Source organism: Rhipicephalus sanguineus, chromosome 6, assembly GCF_013339695.2.
Source record: "Rhipicephalus sanguineus isolate Rsan-2018 chromosome 6, BIME_Rsan_1.4, whole genome shotgun sequence".
NCBI classification, from domain to species: domain Eukaryota; kingdom Metazoa; phylum Arthropoda; class Arachnida; order Ixodida; family Ixodidae; genus Rhipicephalus; species Rhipicephalus sanguineus.
In genome coordinates, this window is record NC_051181.1 from 33,298,918 (window position 1) to 33,316,980 (window position 18,063).

The window sequence follows — 18,063 nt, forward strand, 5'->3', positions numbered from 1 at the left end:
ATTGGGAAGGGAAGTGACAAGTGATCGGCGCGATGTTGCAGGTGCTTCATCGAAGGTCAACGTTGAATGATGCGGGGTTTAGGAGTGTGTTTGTTTCGGTGAGCTGAGGATAGCTGAAGCGGCAAACTTGAAGACGGGCATAAGTTTCCCGGGACTATACGGCAGTCTGGGCATGTTGTTAATCATTTTTTTAAAAAAAGTAAAAGCGTACGGATAACACGAATGAAAAAACACACATACATTGGACCTCTTTTCATCCGCGTTTTCTTTCCGATTTACATTTCTTAATTATTGAAGACAGAAAAATGAGCTTTCCCATAAGACCAAGATTTGTTTTCACGATTCCCGTGAAGTTATTTGCCACTTTAATTGGTGGAACATTTTCTCAAATTACTGACATGTGTTCGTAAAGGTGAAAACGGCGTCCAAAGACAATCCAGAAATAGCAGTGCTTGTTGTGTATGTTTTTTTTTGGTTGCTGTGTTGACCTTTCCAACCATGAACAGCTGTCCTGTCTGTGGTGTGCATACACGCTGGGATTTCTCATTAGTGTCATCTGTATTGCAGCACATTGTTAAGCTGTAAATCTATGAAATTTCATCTGTGCTACACAATAAAGCAAAGTGAGTAGGAGGAAACAGAGTGCGTGTATTTTTCTACCACCCCTGTCACCTAAGCATTAAAGACAGTCCCACCCTTATGGAAGTCTTGCCCTACTACAGTATACTCATTGATATTGCATGTCTTTCTTTGTGTAAACGCCACGCACTTACAGGTCGCAAACAGCGGAGCGCTATCAGCGTGACGTAGCATTCATAATAGCAAAGCGGCACGCGCCGAGTTTTCAAAAAAAAGAAAGGGAGCATAAGCAAGCCAAATTACGATTAGTGTTTTGGGACGAGAAGACTCCTCAAAGCGTGCATACTGTTTTAGAGTGCTTGTGCCACGCTGTTGTCTTCCTAACGAAACCAATAGACAACGACGCTAAGGAAAGTATAGCGGACATAACTGTAGTTTTAACTGTAGTGCTATAATAATTATGACACAAATGGGAAGGAATAAAAGTGGATGAAAAATTAACTTGCCGCAGGTAGGAATTAACCTACAAACACATCCGATGCTCATTTCCCAAGTGGACCAGAAAGCGACCGCCACTGTAGCTCAATTGGTAGGGCATCGGACGCGTTACCGGAGGTTGCAGGTTCGGTCCCTACCTGCAGCAAGTTGATTTTTCATTAAGTTTTATTCCTTTCCATTTATGTAATAATTACTATACTACAGTTAAAACATACAAGTAATTCCATGTAAAGGCATTCATTGAACGCTGGCGTAAGGGTTACCCATTAAGCGTTACTCTTCGCTACAAACTTCCTTAGCTTCATTTTCTGTTGGTTTAATTAGCTTGTGTGTAACAAAAAGAAACAGAGCCCTCGATCACTGCTGTCTTCCTGTCAGACTTGGCTACCTAACATAGCAGCCCTGTGTGTACATCTGTGCAGCTCTTAGTGAACGGATGACGCAGTACGAGCAGGACAATGATGTCGTCCTTGTCATCAAGAAGCTGATCATCCTCATGCCACGATCGTGCTACATCGAACCGGAGTTGGGCGTCGGTGGGGACGAGGACATCGAAGTGGCCAACCACATGGACGAGCTGAAGATCTCTCGAGCCGGCACACGAGAACGGAAATACGTGAATACTGTTTACAAGATTAGGAACGGTGACGACAGTCCGGTACGTTCTTTTTACGCTTGTCAATTGTTTCTAACTCTAAGTGCATCGTAGGGTCAGCCCCATCTTTTGGGTATCCTTTAATTTAGTCCACCTTAAAGAAGCATCGTGTATCAATGCATGTAAGCACAGAATATACGAAGTATAATTCGTCACGTACAGTGTTAACATTCGTTGCGAATGTAATAGGTATATGTGATTCTACTCACAGTAATGAATGACCCAAGTAAACATTGCAGTCAATAATTATAAATCCGGATTATAAATTCATCAAGTACAGTGTTAACATTCTTTGCAAATGTAATAGGCATATGTGATTCTACTCACAGTAATGAATGACCCAAGTAAACATTGCAGTCAATAATTATAAGTCCGGATCGAGTCGGTGATGCTGCGACAAAGATGATTCTTTGATGAATCACAGGCATTCTAAATCGAGGAAATCGTAAGGGTAGTTAGTTTTTACCTAATGTAGTAATAAGTATGAAAAATAAAAAGAAAAATCAAACTGAGGTCATTCCACGCCATATGTCCCAGCCGTTTTGGCGGCCATCTCAAATGTGGTCGAAAAAAATTGTGCTGATTTCTTGCATTGAAAACAGTGAATTGCATGAATATTTCGGAGAGAAAAAAATGTTTGGTCACGTTCAAAATTTTGCAGAATATCGTCTGAGTGCTGTTTGTCAGAAAAATTATTTTGAGAGTATCGTTTCTTGTGTCAATACCTAGTTTGGCTTAAGTATTAAGCAAGGGCGTTGGCCTCCAGAAATTTTGCCAAAATGTTCCATGTTTGCCTTTTTTCCCTTGTAATATTTCGCTTTGTATGAATATCTGAGTAGTGAATACTCATTCGAAAGAAAGTATATTTTACAATAAAAATATTTTCAGACTGATATTTCTAAATTTTACGAGAAAATATCACAAATTTGAGAAAATCATCATTTTGGTCCACATTGAGACGCAATTTACACCATGTGGTGCTCCAATTAAAAATTGGCATTATACCTCAATCGAAAGGAAATAAATAGTTCTTCTTATATGGTAATATTTATCATCACAATGTTTGTTTTAAGGAAGAAAGAAAATAATTTTTGAAGTTCCCCATTGGCAGCTATCTTCGCATTTGGTCATACGACAGCTTCCCACTTGATGTTCCCCATCACCGTCAATGGAGAACCTCCGCTCGTACTTGACGTATTGTAAAAATTTTTGCGGTGGACGATTTGTGAGGCAATAAGCTCTTCTAGTGAAGCCATTCGACGATTACTGGGAAAAGTGTTGCAGAGACCCTTTAAGAGTAAGATCACGTTTTAAGGAAATGATCACATTTTCAGCATAACTCGAAAGGAAGAAACCGGGAAGGGCAATTAGCTGGTTATATCGCAAGGGTAGGTTCGCCTGCAGCCTACATCTTCCTCCTTCTCGAAATAGGTCAAATTTATTTATTTATTCACATATATATTTATTTATTTTATTTCAGTTCCTTGAAGGCCCGAAGACATTACAGAAGGGAGTGCGCGATAGTATACACAATAATAGGGGGAAAAAGAGAGAGAAAAATGGCTGCTAAGAGTATGCAGCATTCAACACAAGTCTTAAAAGCAGTGACATCGCTTAGTTCGGCAATAGAAGTGGGCAGGTGATTTCAGTCATTCAAAGAACTGGGAATACAGGAATTGTGAAAAAAATTTCGTATGTGCAAAAGGAATGCATACATTGTGTTGATGGTCGTATCTGTTTGGTACGTAGTATGGTCTGGCAAGAAGATCTTGTTTTAATTGCGGTTTGTGGAAAATTTTATAAAGAACAAGGCGAGACACTTTCCTGCGTGAACAAAGAAGTGGAAGGCCCAAAACTGTTTGCATGGATGATGCACTAGATGTGCGTGCATAGTGTGTGCCATTACAGAGCATGAAACCTGCACTACGATTTTGGATGAATTCAATGGTTTGAGCGAGAGTGTTAGTTACACAGTGCTTGCATACTCGAGCTTTGGACGAACAAGAGTTTTGTATAAAATGAGCTTTAGAGTGGAAGCTGCCCTCGAAAAGTTTCTGCGTAGATAGCCAAGAGTGCGGTTGGCATTGTTAGTTACCTAGTTATGAGTGTGCCATTTCACCACTGCTAAAATTACCAGTGGCCGCTTTTTGGGAATTTGCAAAGTGGCAGTAGGCTTATCGCAGGGAGTTCCACTTCTCCCATTCGACCCGACCGCCCCTCTCCACTGATTAAAAATAGAATTAGTCTAATTGTTTTAATAACTTCCTGATGTGTACCATCCTCCATGCCGCCTTGAGGTGTCCTGCAGAGGGTTTTAGTTCCACTACCAAGAAATTGAATGAAGCCTTCCTAGAACGTGTTCTCTCCTTTTACATTTGAATTGCACCGCGGGTAGAATGCGTTTATCTGGTTCAGATACATTCACAGTTGGCCAGCATGGGCATGTAGCCCAGTGAGACACTCGCCTTTGGAGTGTGGGGGCCCTGGGCTCAAACCCAGCTCATCCAAGAAAATTTACTGTTTTTTTTTCATTTATTTCCTTATGGCGATGATCATCTTACATGACAGAGGGACTGACGGACAGACAGTTTTCTCGTTGAATCGGCATAAAAATGCTTAGGCATTTAAAAAACATGCAGGCCTTTAGAGCACTATCATTACTTTTTGTTGTCGCCAGCATCTCGCATTTGATTGCTTACTTTTGATGCACCTGATAGAATCTGGAGATTAAATAAACTGTACTGCCGAAAGCATCGGAGCTTAAATAAAAAAGGTAAGTTACAGCTCGAGCCTTACGTAATCTTTCCCTGTGCAGTTCTATTGTGTGGCAGAGGGTGCCAGTCCGCTGCTGACGCTGAACGACATGCGAGAATGTGGCGAGCTGACGGCTGAGCAGGAGCGGGCACAGATGAGAAAATTCTGTGACAAGTTGCGTGACCTCGTGCACGCCAATGCAGCTTGTCGATCACGCATTCCCTTGGTGGAGTATGACGGTACGACATGTTTTTTTTTTCTTCTATATTACGTTCCTATATAACGTGTACATTCCAGCATAATGTCATAATGTCGTACCAACTCGCCCAAGCAACCACTTTAGTCATTAAAAAAAGGCCCAAGGGTGGCATGCGTGTTGTCTCTTGACGAGTCATGTTGTGCGTGAAGGTAAAATGGAGTAAGGCGTCCCAATTTTTGGGATCCACATCTGTGTACACCCTTATCATGTCTGCCCATGTACGTCTTGCAGTAGCGTTCCGACAGCCCGTTTGTTTGAGGGTAATGCGCTGTTGTCTTCCTGTCAGCTGTACTACTTAGTCGCAAAACGATGTCCAAAAGCGTGGCCATGAACGCAGTGTCTCTGTCTGTGATTAGCACTTCGGGAGTGCAGTGCCTTTGAACGACGGCCTCGACGAAAAATCGGGCTCTTTTGGATGCTGCCTCCCATTGCAGAACATTTTGGCATATAGAGTAAGATAATAAATCGCAACATTAATCTATCTATTTCCGCCAACATACTGGAAAGGGACCGATGTTGTACATGTCAATTGGTGCAAGTGTTGTTCTAAGTACCTGAACTGGGTAAAGTATACAGACGGCTTCTTGAAAAGAAGGCGCAAATTTGGACACCACGGAATAGAGACAACAAGACGGGTGTTCGTCTTGTCTCTCTTCTTCCGTGGTGTCCATATTGATGCCTTCCTTTCAAGATGCTTCACCGAATAGGCCGTCAAGTAGGTCGTAATTACTTCTAAGACAAATGGCGTTTTGCTGTGCTGGCAATCCAGACATGTATAAATGTAGCGTTTTACAACCGCTGAAAGTCTCGGCCAGTATAGTTCTGCCTACTACATCTCATTGCTCAGCACTCTTGGCCTCAGAATCCTCACTTCAGTATGCATTGAGTGAAAAGTGACAAAGGTCTGGTGCAGGGTTGCCTGGTTTGGCTACTTTTCTAGGCTGGTGGCGGCGGAAAAAACCTCCTGCCTACTTGGCTACGTTTTTGTTCCCTCAACACCTAGTGGCGCCGCAGCTGATTACGGTTAAAGTGTCCTCACTGTGAGACAGTTATCGTGCACTCCTCCACCTCTTTCCTACCGTCTTCCTTCTTCTTTCCTAGTTAAAGAAATAAAGAATTAGGGTGTGGACCAAAACATGGTGGCCAAGGTGTGTTTCCTGCTTCCGAAATTGAATTTTGGGCCTGCAGTATAAAAAAGGAAGGTATTTCGGATGCGTAGCTGAAATTAAGGGAAAAGTATTGCATAGGGCCAGAATTTTCACACCGCCTATTGCTGAACGCAACTTTAAACCGATGTTTTAAGTGAACAGACCAATTGAAAGCGCTCTGTATTCTGCATCGAGGGCGCTCTGCACTCAGTTACATTAGAAATCACATGTCCGACACACTGTTCGTGTCCTTTCTTGAAGTTAGGTACGGACTGCGACTCGGGAGTACTAACTGCTCGGATTTCATCATCACGCAAGAAATGTTTGTGAAAGTTAATTGTGGAATTACGATTCGGCTCTCTCGAGATAGCGCCGTGTGCTGCGCATTGGCGGTGCGCATGACCCGCTTGTGAGGTGTAAAAGGGGCAGCCTGCGCGCTGTCCCTGGGACTGGTTCCGTGGCTACCCCGAAGGAAGGACGCGAAGCCGGACAGCGAAGTGCAGGAGCCGGGGCAGCAGCTATCGGCCAAAGCGTCCACCCAGATAGCCGGTGTGTGTGGTTTCAACAAAATGAATACTACGATTTGTAATTGAATCGTAGTAACTGTGATTTTTAGCTCACTCATGGTGCAGTCGTTTTATCTTAACCAAAAGGCTGTTACTTCCAGTACTTTTCAGAAAACTTAGGCAAAACGCGTACCGAGAATGCACCTTTTGGAACAGCAGAATACACTTAATTATTCTGTACAAAATGATTGTCACAGTCAACAATTAATGCTTATTCCAATTTTGAAATGTCCGCACCATACTTATTTGCATTTTCGCGAAAGGGCGTTTAAATTTAACCAGTTAAGTAAAAGCTTCGCAGTTGTTTCCACGTACGCGTCATTACTTTTGGCTGCTTTCACTGCCCATGGCTTATGTTGGCTACTTTCTGGCTATTTCTGCAATTTTTTTTGCTACTTTCTGTCTTTCGACCTGGCAGCCCTGCACTGGTGGACTAGGCGACGTCACAGTGAAAGTTTATGTGCGACTACATCAATAACGAATTTAATTTGGTAAAGTAGCAAGTGTGGCATATCATTAGTGGTTACAGCCATAGCCGACAGTGGCTTGTTGAGGTTATTAAGGGGATAGTAAATGGCTACAATTCATTAATTGCATGCTTTGTCAGGCATTTGCCAGGTATTGATTGCTTTTTTTTCTGACGGAACCTTAAGGAAAATGTGGTTACATTTTTCGGAAGCCGCCATTGTTTGTGAGCGGGTGACAACGCCCATTGTTAAATGCAAACTCTGCCATGGCTTTCAAGCGGCCTGAACAAGAACTGTTCGTCCTGAATGGCACCCACGTCATTAGATCTTTTTTTCGTTGCCACGCCACAATCGTCCTCGTCAGTACAGTGTTTAGGGTGCTGATCGGCTGCTGACCGGGAAGTCACGGGTTCGATCCCGGCCGGTCCCATTTCGATAGAGACGAAATGCTAGAGGTCCGTGTTCTATGCGATGTTGGTGCACGTTAACGAACCCCAGGTGGTCAAAATTTTCGGAGCCCTCCACTACGACGTGCCTCATAATCATACCAACCCCACTGGAAAAAAAAAAAGAAAAAATGTTATCCTACAGGCACGATGACAAGACATCTCAAGTTGGCATCACTGTGGCAAAGCTTGTACAATTATTTCAACTTATTTTAGCAGAACAGCTCTGTTAGCCCTCATACGCCACTATTTTTTTCTCATCCCCTAATTTAAACGTTGTTTGTGCTCTTTTTTGTTTTAGACGTGAGTGAAGATGGCCGTCCGGTACCTGTGTCATCTATTCTCAGGAACATCATCAGGAAGGAGCTGGGGCTGACTTAATTCCTTATTTTTTCTTGTTTCACAGGCGCTTATTGTACGAATAAAAGCAGGACGTTTTTCCTTACTGCTGCCCTTATATTTGTGTGCAATCATTGAGCCTTTTCAACTTTGCTCAGAAATACCCCTTTGGGGTTGTGGTTTCGGTTTCATGCGCAGATGGAACCTTCTATTAATAAATCGTTATTAGGGGTGTGCGAATATCAAATTTTTCGAATACGAATCGAATACGAATACCCACCTTCGAATATCGAATCGAATATCGAATATCGAAGGAAAAATGCCTCAACAGTACCAATATTTTATTTAACATGTAGCTATTTGAAAAAAAAAAACATTAACAGCCTGACTGGCAACACAACATACGCTGCTATCTCCAGAACACAATGTCCAGGCTAGCACAATGCACATCACAACACAAGCAAATATCACGGCACAATGAAAGTAATGACTAGATGTTATCATGAAGAAATATGAGTTGCTCCACATGATCAGGCAGCAGGCGCTCCCTTGTAACAGAGACACCCCCCCCCCTGCCACTGAAAAAGCACGCTCGCTTGGCCAGACTGGCGTATCTGAACAGTCCGCCACCAGTCATGTGGGTCACTGTCTTTCTTCAGAAGTGGTCCCGCATAGTGAACGAGTGGTAGTGCGGCACGTTACGGCCGCATAATATTGAAAATGCACGGTTACATGATCGCCAACAGCACTGCACGTCGGAAATGCACCAGCAATAAATCATACTATTGGGGCGCTCGTCGCAGGCAGATATCGTGCCTCCGTGTACTTACGATGTTTATCGCTCCTCTCGGCAACGTTTTTAGCTATACGAACGCAGCAGAAATGTGGAGGACGAGTTATTTTATGCATGATAATCGAATCGCATATTCGAATTTTTCGCATATTCGAAGTTATCGAATATTCGAAACTTTTCGAATACACGATTTTCGAATCGAATACGAATATTTCGAATGTAATATTCGACGAATATTCGAAACTTTCGAATATTCGCACACCCCTAATCGTTATACATAGCACATCCTATATAAAAACATATGTAATCTTCCAGAGATATGATGCAAAAAATTGCATCGGAAGCACGATACAAAACAAGAGATGAGAAAAAAAGGTGGACGATGCATACTACATATAGGCAAAGAAATACATATGGGTGAAGGAAACAGTCGGCAGCAAAACAAGAAATGAGTGTGAAAACTTTGAGCTATTGCTGTACTTGCTAAAGATATGGACTTGAAAGATTACTAATGCATAAGTCAAATAGGTGGTAGGTAGTGAATGCCGACATTGAGTATATAAAATGTTGCACTCACTGTACAACGGTATAAGCTCGCACCAGAGTGCAACAAGTTGCCTCTAGTTAATTATTAATAAATAATGTAATTGTATAAGAACAGTTTACGCAAGAATCTCGAAATAAATATTCAAATATACATGATTGTCTGATGGAAACAATGTAGAGGATGATTTCAAAATGAAAACTAAATATAGTATTGCGGCCGCCGCATTCGGTTCATATGAAATTACCTTTTATGGCATGCTATGAAATTGGAGGGGTGATTGCTCACGTGGTTTTGCGGCAACAAAACCTGTTCCGCCTTGAAAACACTCCAGGCCTGCGCGGAACACGCAGCACAGTCGCAGCGCAAGCTGGAGGAGCGGTCATCTCAGTATTCATTGTGAACACTCTGGACGCCCACTGCAAGTATGTTTGCGCAGTACCCACTGCGCCATAATTGATCATTTTGCGATGTACCCACTTCGCCTCTGCAAGGCAATGTGTGCACCTACATAGCTGCATACTTTGTGGATGCTGTGCCTCATGATGACAGTAACTATAGTTGAGCCCTTTGTAATGGGTGTGCAGTTTTAAAGAAACCTTGAAACGGTTTTGTGAAATTTTTTCAGTGTTTAGGCTACCGCATCATCAAATAATTCGCACCATCAATTAAGCGACGCACCTTGTATAAAGGCAGCTGTGGGCAATCATTTGTTACCCTCCTTCTCAGCACTGCCTTTCCTCAACTCGTCGAATGCGCAGCCGTCGATGGCGACGGCAGTGCACTCTACGGGATTAGCTGCGCTCTACCATCTCCGCGGTCTCCGCAATCAACTCCGGGCAGCGGAGACCAAGCGGACCGCGGTGTAGTTGATATATGCTCCGCTAGGTGCCGCAACACTAACAGCCGTATAATTTCATATTAATCGGCCACACGAGCCGTTTCCCAGGCGAGCAAGTAGGGGTCCGACCACCCACCAGGTGGAGCAGCAATGCGCGCTTCCACTTGTTACAGAAGAACGACGATTTGGGCTAGTTGGTTAAAGTACATTTTAGATGCGAAGCAGCTTATGGCGGGGGCTTTGTCCGTCCCTCCCTCCCGCGTCCCGCGGCGTCCACCCCCACTGCGCATGCGCGTCCCCTCCCCCTCTCTCTAGGAATCCTCTACGGAGCGGCGCGCGCGTCCCCTCCCCCTCTTTCTCCTACGCTTCCCCCTCTAGAAATCCTCTACTCTACGGAGAGGCGCGCACAAGTGGTGCGACAGCTGCATACTCCGCTGGGGGCGGCGCGGTAGTTCTGCGGTATAAAGTGACGGAGCGCGCGCGCCTCATTCTCTCCTGCGCAACGCTGCGATGAGCGCCAGCGTCAACGTCGCCGCCAGTGTCAGAGTTGGCGCCAGCAAAAGCGCTAGCGTCAGCGCCAGTGTCAACGTCAGCGCTGACACTGGCTCCCCGCTGCATCGCATCCATACATGGTTCCCTTTAACGGGAGATGGTGTAGTTTTTTAAAAGATGTTTGCAGCGCAAGCACGTAAGTGCTGAAGGAAAGGCGACACAGCGAATAACGGAAGGCAAAGAGGGACGCACACGAGCGCCGACTACCAACTGATTGGTGTGTACATGTACATTATACACAAACAGATAAAAACACTTGTTTTCAAGCACGTCACTAACATGACAAACTACGGTAGGTTGACTGATAAAACCAAGGCAGAGTGATGTTGATTGAAAGACTAAAAAAGGTCCAAAAGCGCGAATTCCTTTTCATGCAAAGTAACCGAGAGCTGACTAACGCATTTGTCGTCATATTTCTTTATATTAATAGGCATCTGCAATTGATTACTATATTTATGACATGTCATTCCGCACCCCCCCCCCCGCCCGTTTTGCTTTAGAGTTTAGCTTAGTTTGAAGTTTATTATTAGCAAAATAGCGATACATAAAAATGAAGGAGACGTTTTACAGACTAGGGTGCCATAGTCCTAGGACTGTAGGGGGACCCGCGATGAAGAAAGAATGAAAGAAAAGAAATGCAAAGGTAAATGGCAAGACAACGTAGTATCAATAGGACAATATTATACAAAATATGAGTCTGCGCAATATGGTCGCGTAGATAAAAAGAATCTAAAAAAGCGCTCCTAGACGAATTTTTTGCAGGGCTCAGGATGTACTCCAGACATGTTTGACTGCAACTTTGGTGCTTGCCTATTACAAGTGCAACACGTTTTGTGGTTTCCAAGGCATTATTCAAATGCGCAATAAGGATACTGCGCTTCAGATGTTCAAAGGAAATTTCCTCTCATGTACCGATATAATTAATTTCTTGCAAGGAAACAGTATATAAAGGGACAGTGCATAGGTGTTTAATGTGTACTCATTCAATAGTGCACTATGAGTGGAAAATAATGTCAAAGATAGATATTCAAAACTCTTTAAAGTCCCTTGTTTGACCGCAGCAAGGTTTGCAACTCGATGCTGGTGTACGACAGACGAACCTGTTTTCTCGTCAACACTTGGTTGGCAATGTTCAAGAGGCGTTCGATCGAAGCGCTTGAAGGTGGAGCCGTGTTGTATACAGATAACTCTCAACCAAGGTCGTAGAGGCGAGAGCAGGATCGGCGGGTGAAAGAAGAATGTTGAGCTGATTGTACGCGTATCGCAGCGTTTCCAGTGCGGTGGCTGCCGAACTGAACGGGACCGATATCCGCGGAGATAACTCGAATGTTGAAGGAACGCCTGCCCAAACGCAAGTATCGGAGGCACAGGGCAGGCGCCACTGCAGCGCCCGCGTCCACGCATTACGGGGCTCTTCCCCGCCATCCACGCAGCCGGGTGTCAGAATGCTGGTATTTGTATGCTTCCATTATGCTAGCGAACACGCAGAAATGACGACATAGAAAGAGACAGGACAACCGGTAGTCGTCCTTTGTGCGTGTTCGCTAGCAAAATGGAAGCATACAATCAATACTAACTAGCCCAGCTTAATGCATTAACGTGCTAATATTTGTCCGCAGCTAGCGAGAGCAAGATATACAGAGTGTCCTTTTAGATGAGTAGCAGCTCTTTGACTAGCCTGTGTAACGCGGTCCGTCCGTCCGCACAAACGCGAGGCAACGCGCTTCCCTCGGCGCAGGTGTTGGAGCGGTGCCAAGTAGGTCACGCCGCAGCTGGGCGTTGACGTCACGCACCCCTCGCACGCTTCCCTCGCAGGTGCGCGCGTAGTCACTCTCTCCCTCACCCGCCGGAGCGCCGCAGCTGCCGGCTCCAACGCCCGCTCGCCTCCCATGTCCGCGTTTCAAACAAACGTTTACACCAGTAAACGCTACACCGAGTTTCGCTTCAAACGAATCTTCCAGCGCTCACCGCAGCAACCGCGTTAGCGCCGTTCAACCCGTGACGCCACCCGTGCGCAACGCTGCTGCTTCGTATCCCATCAGCGTTCCCTTCGGGGAGATGGTCGAATTTTTTTTTAGGCGATACAGATTTTTTATAAAAATGCTATGATAGTGAGGTCCCTGTCGTCCTCGCAAGCGAACTCTACGCCGAGGCGGAAAAATTTGCCGCGCCTAAATTTGCATTCAATTGAGTAATTTACAAAAATTCTCTAATTAACTTTTATATTATTAACTTTAGGGCCATTGTTTATATGGAAGAGTTGTAGGGTGTGGCAAGTAAGTTATGACATGCCCATTTAAAAAAAATAGCAAAAAACACGTAATTTGAGATAATAATCACCAAAATACAAGACCCCGACCGAGGTGATACCGAAACTGAGCGCACCGGGCACGCAGGAATTCCGTCAGCCCGGTTACGTCAGACCGGAAGCTCACGTGACAATTATAACACGAAAGTGTTTTATGTCGGGTCTCACGAAGACATCAGTGATCTATTTCCGTAGCGGAAGTGATGTCGAAAAAAATGCACACGATCAATCAATCAATCAGTTTGTTGTGTAGTATACATATAATGGCCATTGTTATTATACAGTTAGGACCCCAGAGCCCATTCAAGGGCAGTGGCAGGGCTCCGTTTTTTAACAGTTGTAGTTACTGCCGAGTTACAGAGCAAATATTAAGTATATGCAAGTGCAACAAATACAATAAATACATATAATAAATACATAGCAGTACAATAAATACAAACAAATCGGAATAGTATTTATGAATTCAAGTATTACTGTTGTAAGTTTTGTAGGTGATCGCGAACACATTGTGTATACAAATGGAATGATGTGGATGCTGCGATGGTGCAAGGTAACGTGTTCCAGAGTTTTGACGCAATATAGGAAAATGAGTGTGATCCGTAGTTAGTCCTTATGCGGGGTATGCATAATGGTTTACTTAAAGTAGGACGTAAGAATATGTGGGCGTTTGATATGTTAATGTGATTGACGGACATTGAACAGCATTATGCAAAAGTTTGTAGACAAGTAGTAAAACACGATAATTGATACAAACTCTGATGGGTTGCATGTTTAGTAGTCTATAAGCATATGAATCTGAGTCTGTTTTTGGTATGAAAACAAGGGCACACACAGCTGTGTTCTGTGCTACTTTGAGGGGTTTCAGTGTTATCGAGTAGGTTAATCCAGAAATTACTATAGCATATGTGATGTGTGAATGTATGAAAGAATGATATAATGTTACCATTGTCTTTATTGGGAAAATGTAGCGTAGCCTGTAAAGAATAGGTATATTTCTGTATATCTTAAGTGTTGTCTCATGTAAATACCTGTGTGTGCCATGAAAGTTGTGCGTCCAAGGATACACCGAGAGATTTTGCATTACTAACCCTTTCTATAGTACTGTGTGATTCATTTCAAGGTGATTACTTAAAGTAAAATCAGTGTTTTGGGGGGCAAAGATAATATAAAAACTTTTAGAGCTGTTGGCGAGTAGTTCGTTTCCGTGAAGCCAAGATGATAATTTTTGTAAGGCTGTTGTTGCTTTGTGGTATAGGATATTTTTGTTTTTCGCTGTTATAAATATGTTAGTATCATCTGCGTAAAGGATACAATCTTCCAATGTTATGGATGGCAGATCATTAATATAAGCTAAGAACAAGAATGGCCCTAGAACTGAACCTTGCGGCACACCTCTATTCGTCATACATCGACATGACGATACACCGTTCACATATACATATTGCTCTCTATTATTTATATAGTTCGACAAAAGCGTTAGCGCTGTCCCGCGTATTTCGTAGTGTTCTAGTTTGGTTAGTGATATGTCAGACATGGTCAAGCATGTCAAACGCTTTCTTGAGGTCAACGAACGTGCCCATTGTAATTAATTTATTTTCTACGTTTACTTTTTTTATTTCAACAATATTAAGTACAGCATGTTCTGTTCATTTTCTCTTCCTGAAGCCGTATTGCTCAGGTGCGTACATATTGTATTTCTCAAAAAAGTTGTTTAGTCTAATATACATTGCCATTTCAACGACTTTGGTCAATGCTGGCATTATGCCGATTGAACGATAATTTGCAACTTTCATCTTGTCGTCTTTCTTAAACACGGGTATTATTTTGACGACCTTTAATTTCGAAGGAAACCAACCAGTTTCGAAAATATCATTGATGACATATGTTAACGCTCAGCTAGGAGGGATAAGTGTTTTATAATTTGAACCGATACGCCGTCGTCACTGTAGAGGTCGCCAGGATTCAGCCCTTTTATTAGGCCGCCACTGGAGAGTGGCGCCCCCTGTTACTTGCATGAGTGCATCATATATGTTCGTGCCCAATAAAGAGGGCGGGGGCGGGAGGGTTCCACTTTCGTCCGAGCCAGCAGCGTGTACGCGTCGGTCTGTGCGTCCCTGCGGCACACCACGCGACATGGTGTCAAAAGTGGGATGGCATCGCGTGACAGGAAATCCGGAGCAGCAGAATAACGTCCCCCCCCCCCCCCCCCCCAGCCCTAGGCCTTACCACGACGGAATGGCATTCGAGACCGGCGAGCCGCCGAAACTGTACGGCGTCAACCTTCAGCCACCGGCACCGTTCGACTTCGCGAACCCGGCAGCATGGTCGACATGGCTCAGCCGCAGACTTCGCGGCGGTTTCGGGACTGACAAAAGTGTCGGAAGACGTGCAGGTGCGCTCGCTACTGTACTGCATGGGCCCGGAGGCACGTCCGCTCCTCGAGACGTTCTTGCTCGACTCACAGCTAGTCGCTCGCCTCGTACCAAGTTGTTGCCGCGCCCGCTTCACTGAGCACTTCGTGCACCCGGCCAACGAGCTCTACGAGTCGTCGCGGTTCCACAGGCGTGTTCAGCTACCCGGCGAAAGCGTCGACACGTACTACGCGGAACTGTGCAGGCTGGTGAAGCGCTGCAAGTACCCGTCAGCTGCTGTCGAGGAAAGGACTGACTGTGTGGTTGAAGGAAAGGAAAAAGGCACTATTTTCTGCAACCCTTGCGGGAGCACGGCTCAGCGCCTTTGGAGGGGGGGGGGGGGGGGTTAACGAGGGAATGAAAGAAAAGTGGAAGAAAATAGAGAATGAAGTGAAGTGATAAGAGGTCGCCAGGCACGACGAAGAGAAGACAGGAGAGATGGAGATGGTCACAGGAGTTCGAGGGACGGGACCACGATTCAGCCAGAGGCATGATACGCGTCGGTGACGAGGCGGCGAAGGCCCCGCCGATGAGAGGCGCACGGCATAGCGGTCGAGGCAACCGTCAAGGGCGTCGACGGCGAGAGGCACGAGGACTAGTCCGTAAGGCATCGCGGGCGACACGTCCGTTCTCCACGAAATCCAGCGAGCAACTCCGAGGAAAGGCTCGTACGCGACCGGTTCGTCGTCGGCCTCCGTGACTCTCGCCTCTCGGATCAGCTGTGCCGAAACGCGAAGCTGACGCTCAAGGAGGCATGCACAGGGCCCGTCAGTCCGAAGACGCCGACAAAGAGAAGGAGTTGACCCAGAACCGCACCGAGCACGCACGCGAGCTTAATCTCGAAGCCGCGAAAGCCAACAAGTTCGCCTCTCGCGAGCCGTCCACATGTGAATTCTGCGGCCGCGCGCCTCGCCGACGTTCGGACTGCCCGGCTCGACGCTCCGCCTGCAATTTCTGCAAAGCCGCTCGTGGAAGCACCAGCAGAACATTAAGCTCGGCTCCGTTCACCTGCATGCCGTCGGCACGCCCGCCGCGGCAATGTTCCTCGACGTGACCGTTGACAACTACACAGCGCAGTTCAAAGCCGACTCCGGCGCCGAAGTATCTGCTGTACTCAGCCGCTTCCCTACGCTGCCTGCCAAGCTCGACCAAGTCGAAAGTCCGGTCACCGGCCCTGGAGGACAGCCACTTCACGTGCTAGGCTCGTATGTGGCACAACTTCGGTGGCGAGGGAAAACAAGCTGCCAGCACCGATGCGTAATCCAGTCACTCACTGTGCCTCTTTTAGGACTGCCAACGCTCCAAGCTCTGAAAGTTGTGAAATTTCTTGACGAACTCAGGACTCCAAAAGCAACGCTTCACGCCGAGCTCTTCAAAGGATTGGGCACTCTCAAGGACGAGTACGTTATTCGGCTGAAACCCGATGCCGTACTCTTCTCGCTGAGCGTCCCCCGCAGGATCCCCATCCCGCTGCTCGAGGTCGTCCGCCGCGAGCTGTACAAATTGGAAAGCGCGGGCGTGGTCCGCAGGATCGACAAGCCAACTCCATGGTACTCCGGTCTCGTCGTCGTCAGGAAAGACGATGGTTCCTACCGGGCTGTGCGTCGACTTGGCTCAACTTAACAAAGTCGTCCTCCGCGAACGCCATATTTTGCCAACGGTTGAGCAAGTCTTTGGCCTCATCGCTGACGCAACAGTTTTTTCAAGGCTGCATGCAACCGCAAGCTTCCACCAGGTGAAGCTTTCTGCCGATTCCCAAGAGCTGACGACATTCATCACCCCATATGGCCGATACTGCTTTTGGCGGCTCCCCTTTGGCATCGCCTTCGCTTCCGAGTACTTCCAGAAACAGATGCCAAGAATTCTGGAGGGCCAAGAAGGGGTCGCCAACATGACAGATGACATTCTGGTTTTTGGACTCACCCGCCAGAAGCATGACCAGACTGAGCCAGGTGATATCTCGCCTTGCAAAAGCAGGCATCGCATTGAACGAGGACAAGTGTCGTTTTGTGGTATCTGAGGTCTCCTTCCTCGGAGTTATCATCTCAGCTTAGGGTATCAGGCCGGATTCAAGCATGGTTGAAGCAGTCAAACCTATGGAAGCTCCCACAGACGTCGCCGGTGTTACACGACTGCTTGGAATGGTGAATCATCTCGCCAGGTTCCTGCCACACATCTCGGACATCACAGCACCCATCAGAGCCTTGCTGAACAAGTCTGCGAGTTGGGTGTGGAAACATGAGCAAGAGGCAGCATTCAAGGAGGTCAAGGAACTCTTGACGTCAGACAAGTGCATGGCCAAGTACCACCCGTCGTATGCCACGACAGTGTCTGCAGATGCAAGCTCTTTCGGACTCGGCGCAGTATTGCTGCAGACTCAACCCTCGGGAGAGCGTCGCCCAGTCGCATTCGCTTCGAGGTCGATTACGGGTACCGAACAGCGTTACAGCCAGACCGAAAAAGAAGCTTTGGCAACGACGTGGGCTATCCGAAGGTTCGACGAGTTTGTCCGTGGCATCACCTTCGACGTCGAGACCGACCACCTGCCTCTCGTTTCACTTCTGGGCAAGACAGAACTGGATATGTTGCCGCCTCGTATTCAGAGACTACGGCTCAAGACAATGCAGTACCAGTTTCGCATGCTGCACGTGCCAGGAAAACTGCTAGCAACAGCAGATACCTTATCACGTATCACCCACAAGACATCCACTCCTGTAGATACGGTGGAACTCTTCGCAACACAAGTAGTCGGCTGCATGTCGGAAGTCTTGCAACTCAGCCCCGAAGATGTACGACAGGCACAAAAATCTGATGGAGAGTGCAAGGCCCTCATCTCCTTCTGCCAGCAAGGTTGACCATGAAAGACCAAGCTACCTCTGCACGTGTCCAAGTACGCCTCCGTG

General features: G+C 46.1%; 1 protein-coding gene across 4 annotated transcripts in view; it reads left to right on the plus strand.

The window, feature by feature from the left end:
* The window catches only part of LOC119395682 (stimulator of interferon genes protein), a 92,817-nt gene extending 84,988 nt beyond the window's left edge, over window positions 1-7,829 (plus strand). For all 4 annotated transcript variants that reach the window (XM_049416733.1, XM_049416734.1, XM_037662680.2 and 1 more), the window contains 3 exons: window positions 1,500-1,735; window positions 4,548-4,725; window positions 7,674-7,829. In XM_049416733.1, coding sequence (XP_049272690.1) covers window positions 1,500-1,735; window positions 4,548-4,725; window positions 7,674-7,753 — 494 coding nt within the window. In that variant the 3' untranslated portion in view covers window positions 7,754-7,829. The remainder of the gene's footprint in view (window positions 1-1,499; window positions 1,736-4,547; window positions 4,726-7,673) is intronic.
* The last annotated feature ends 10,234 nt before the right edge of the window (window positions 7,830-18,063 follow it).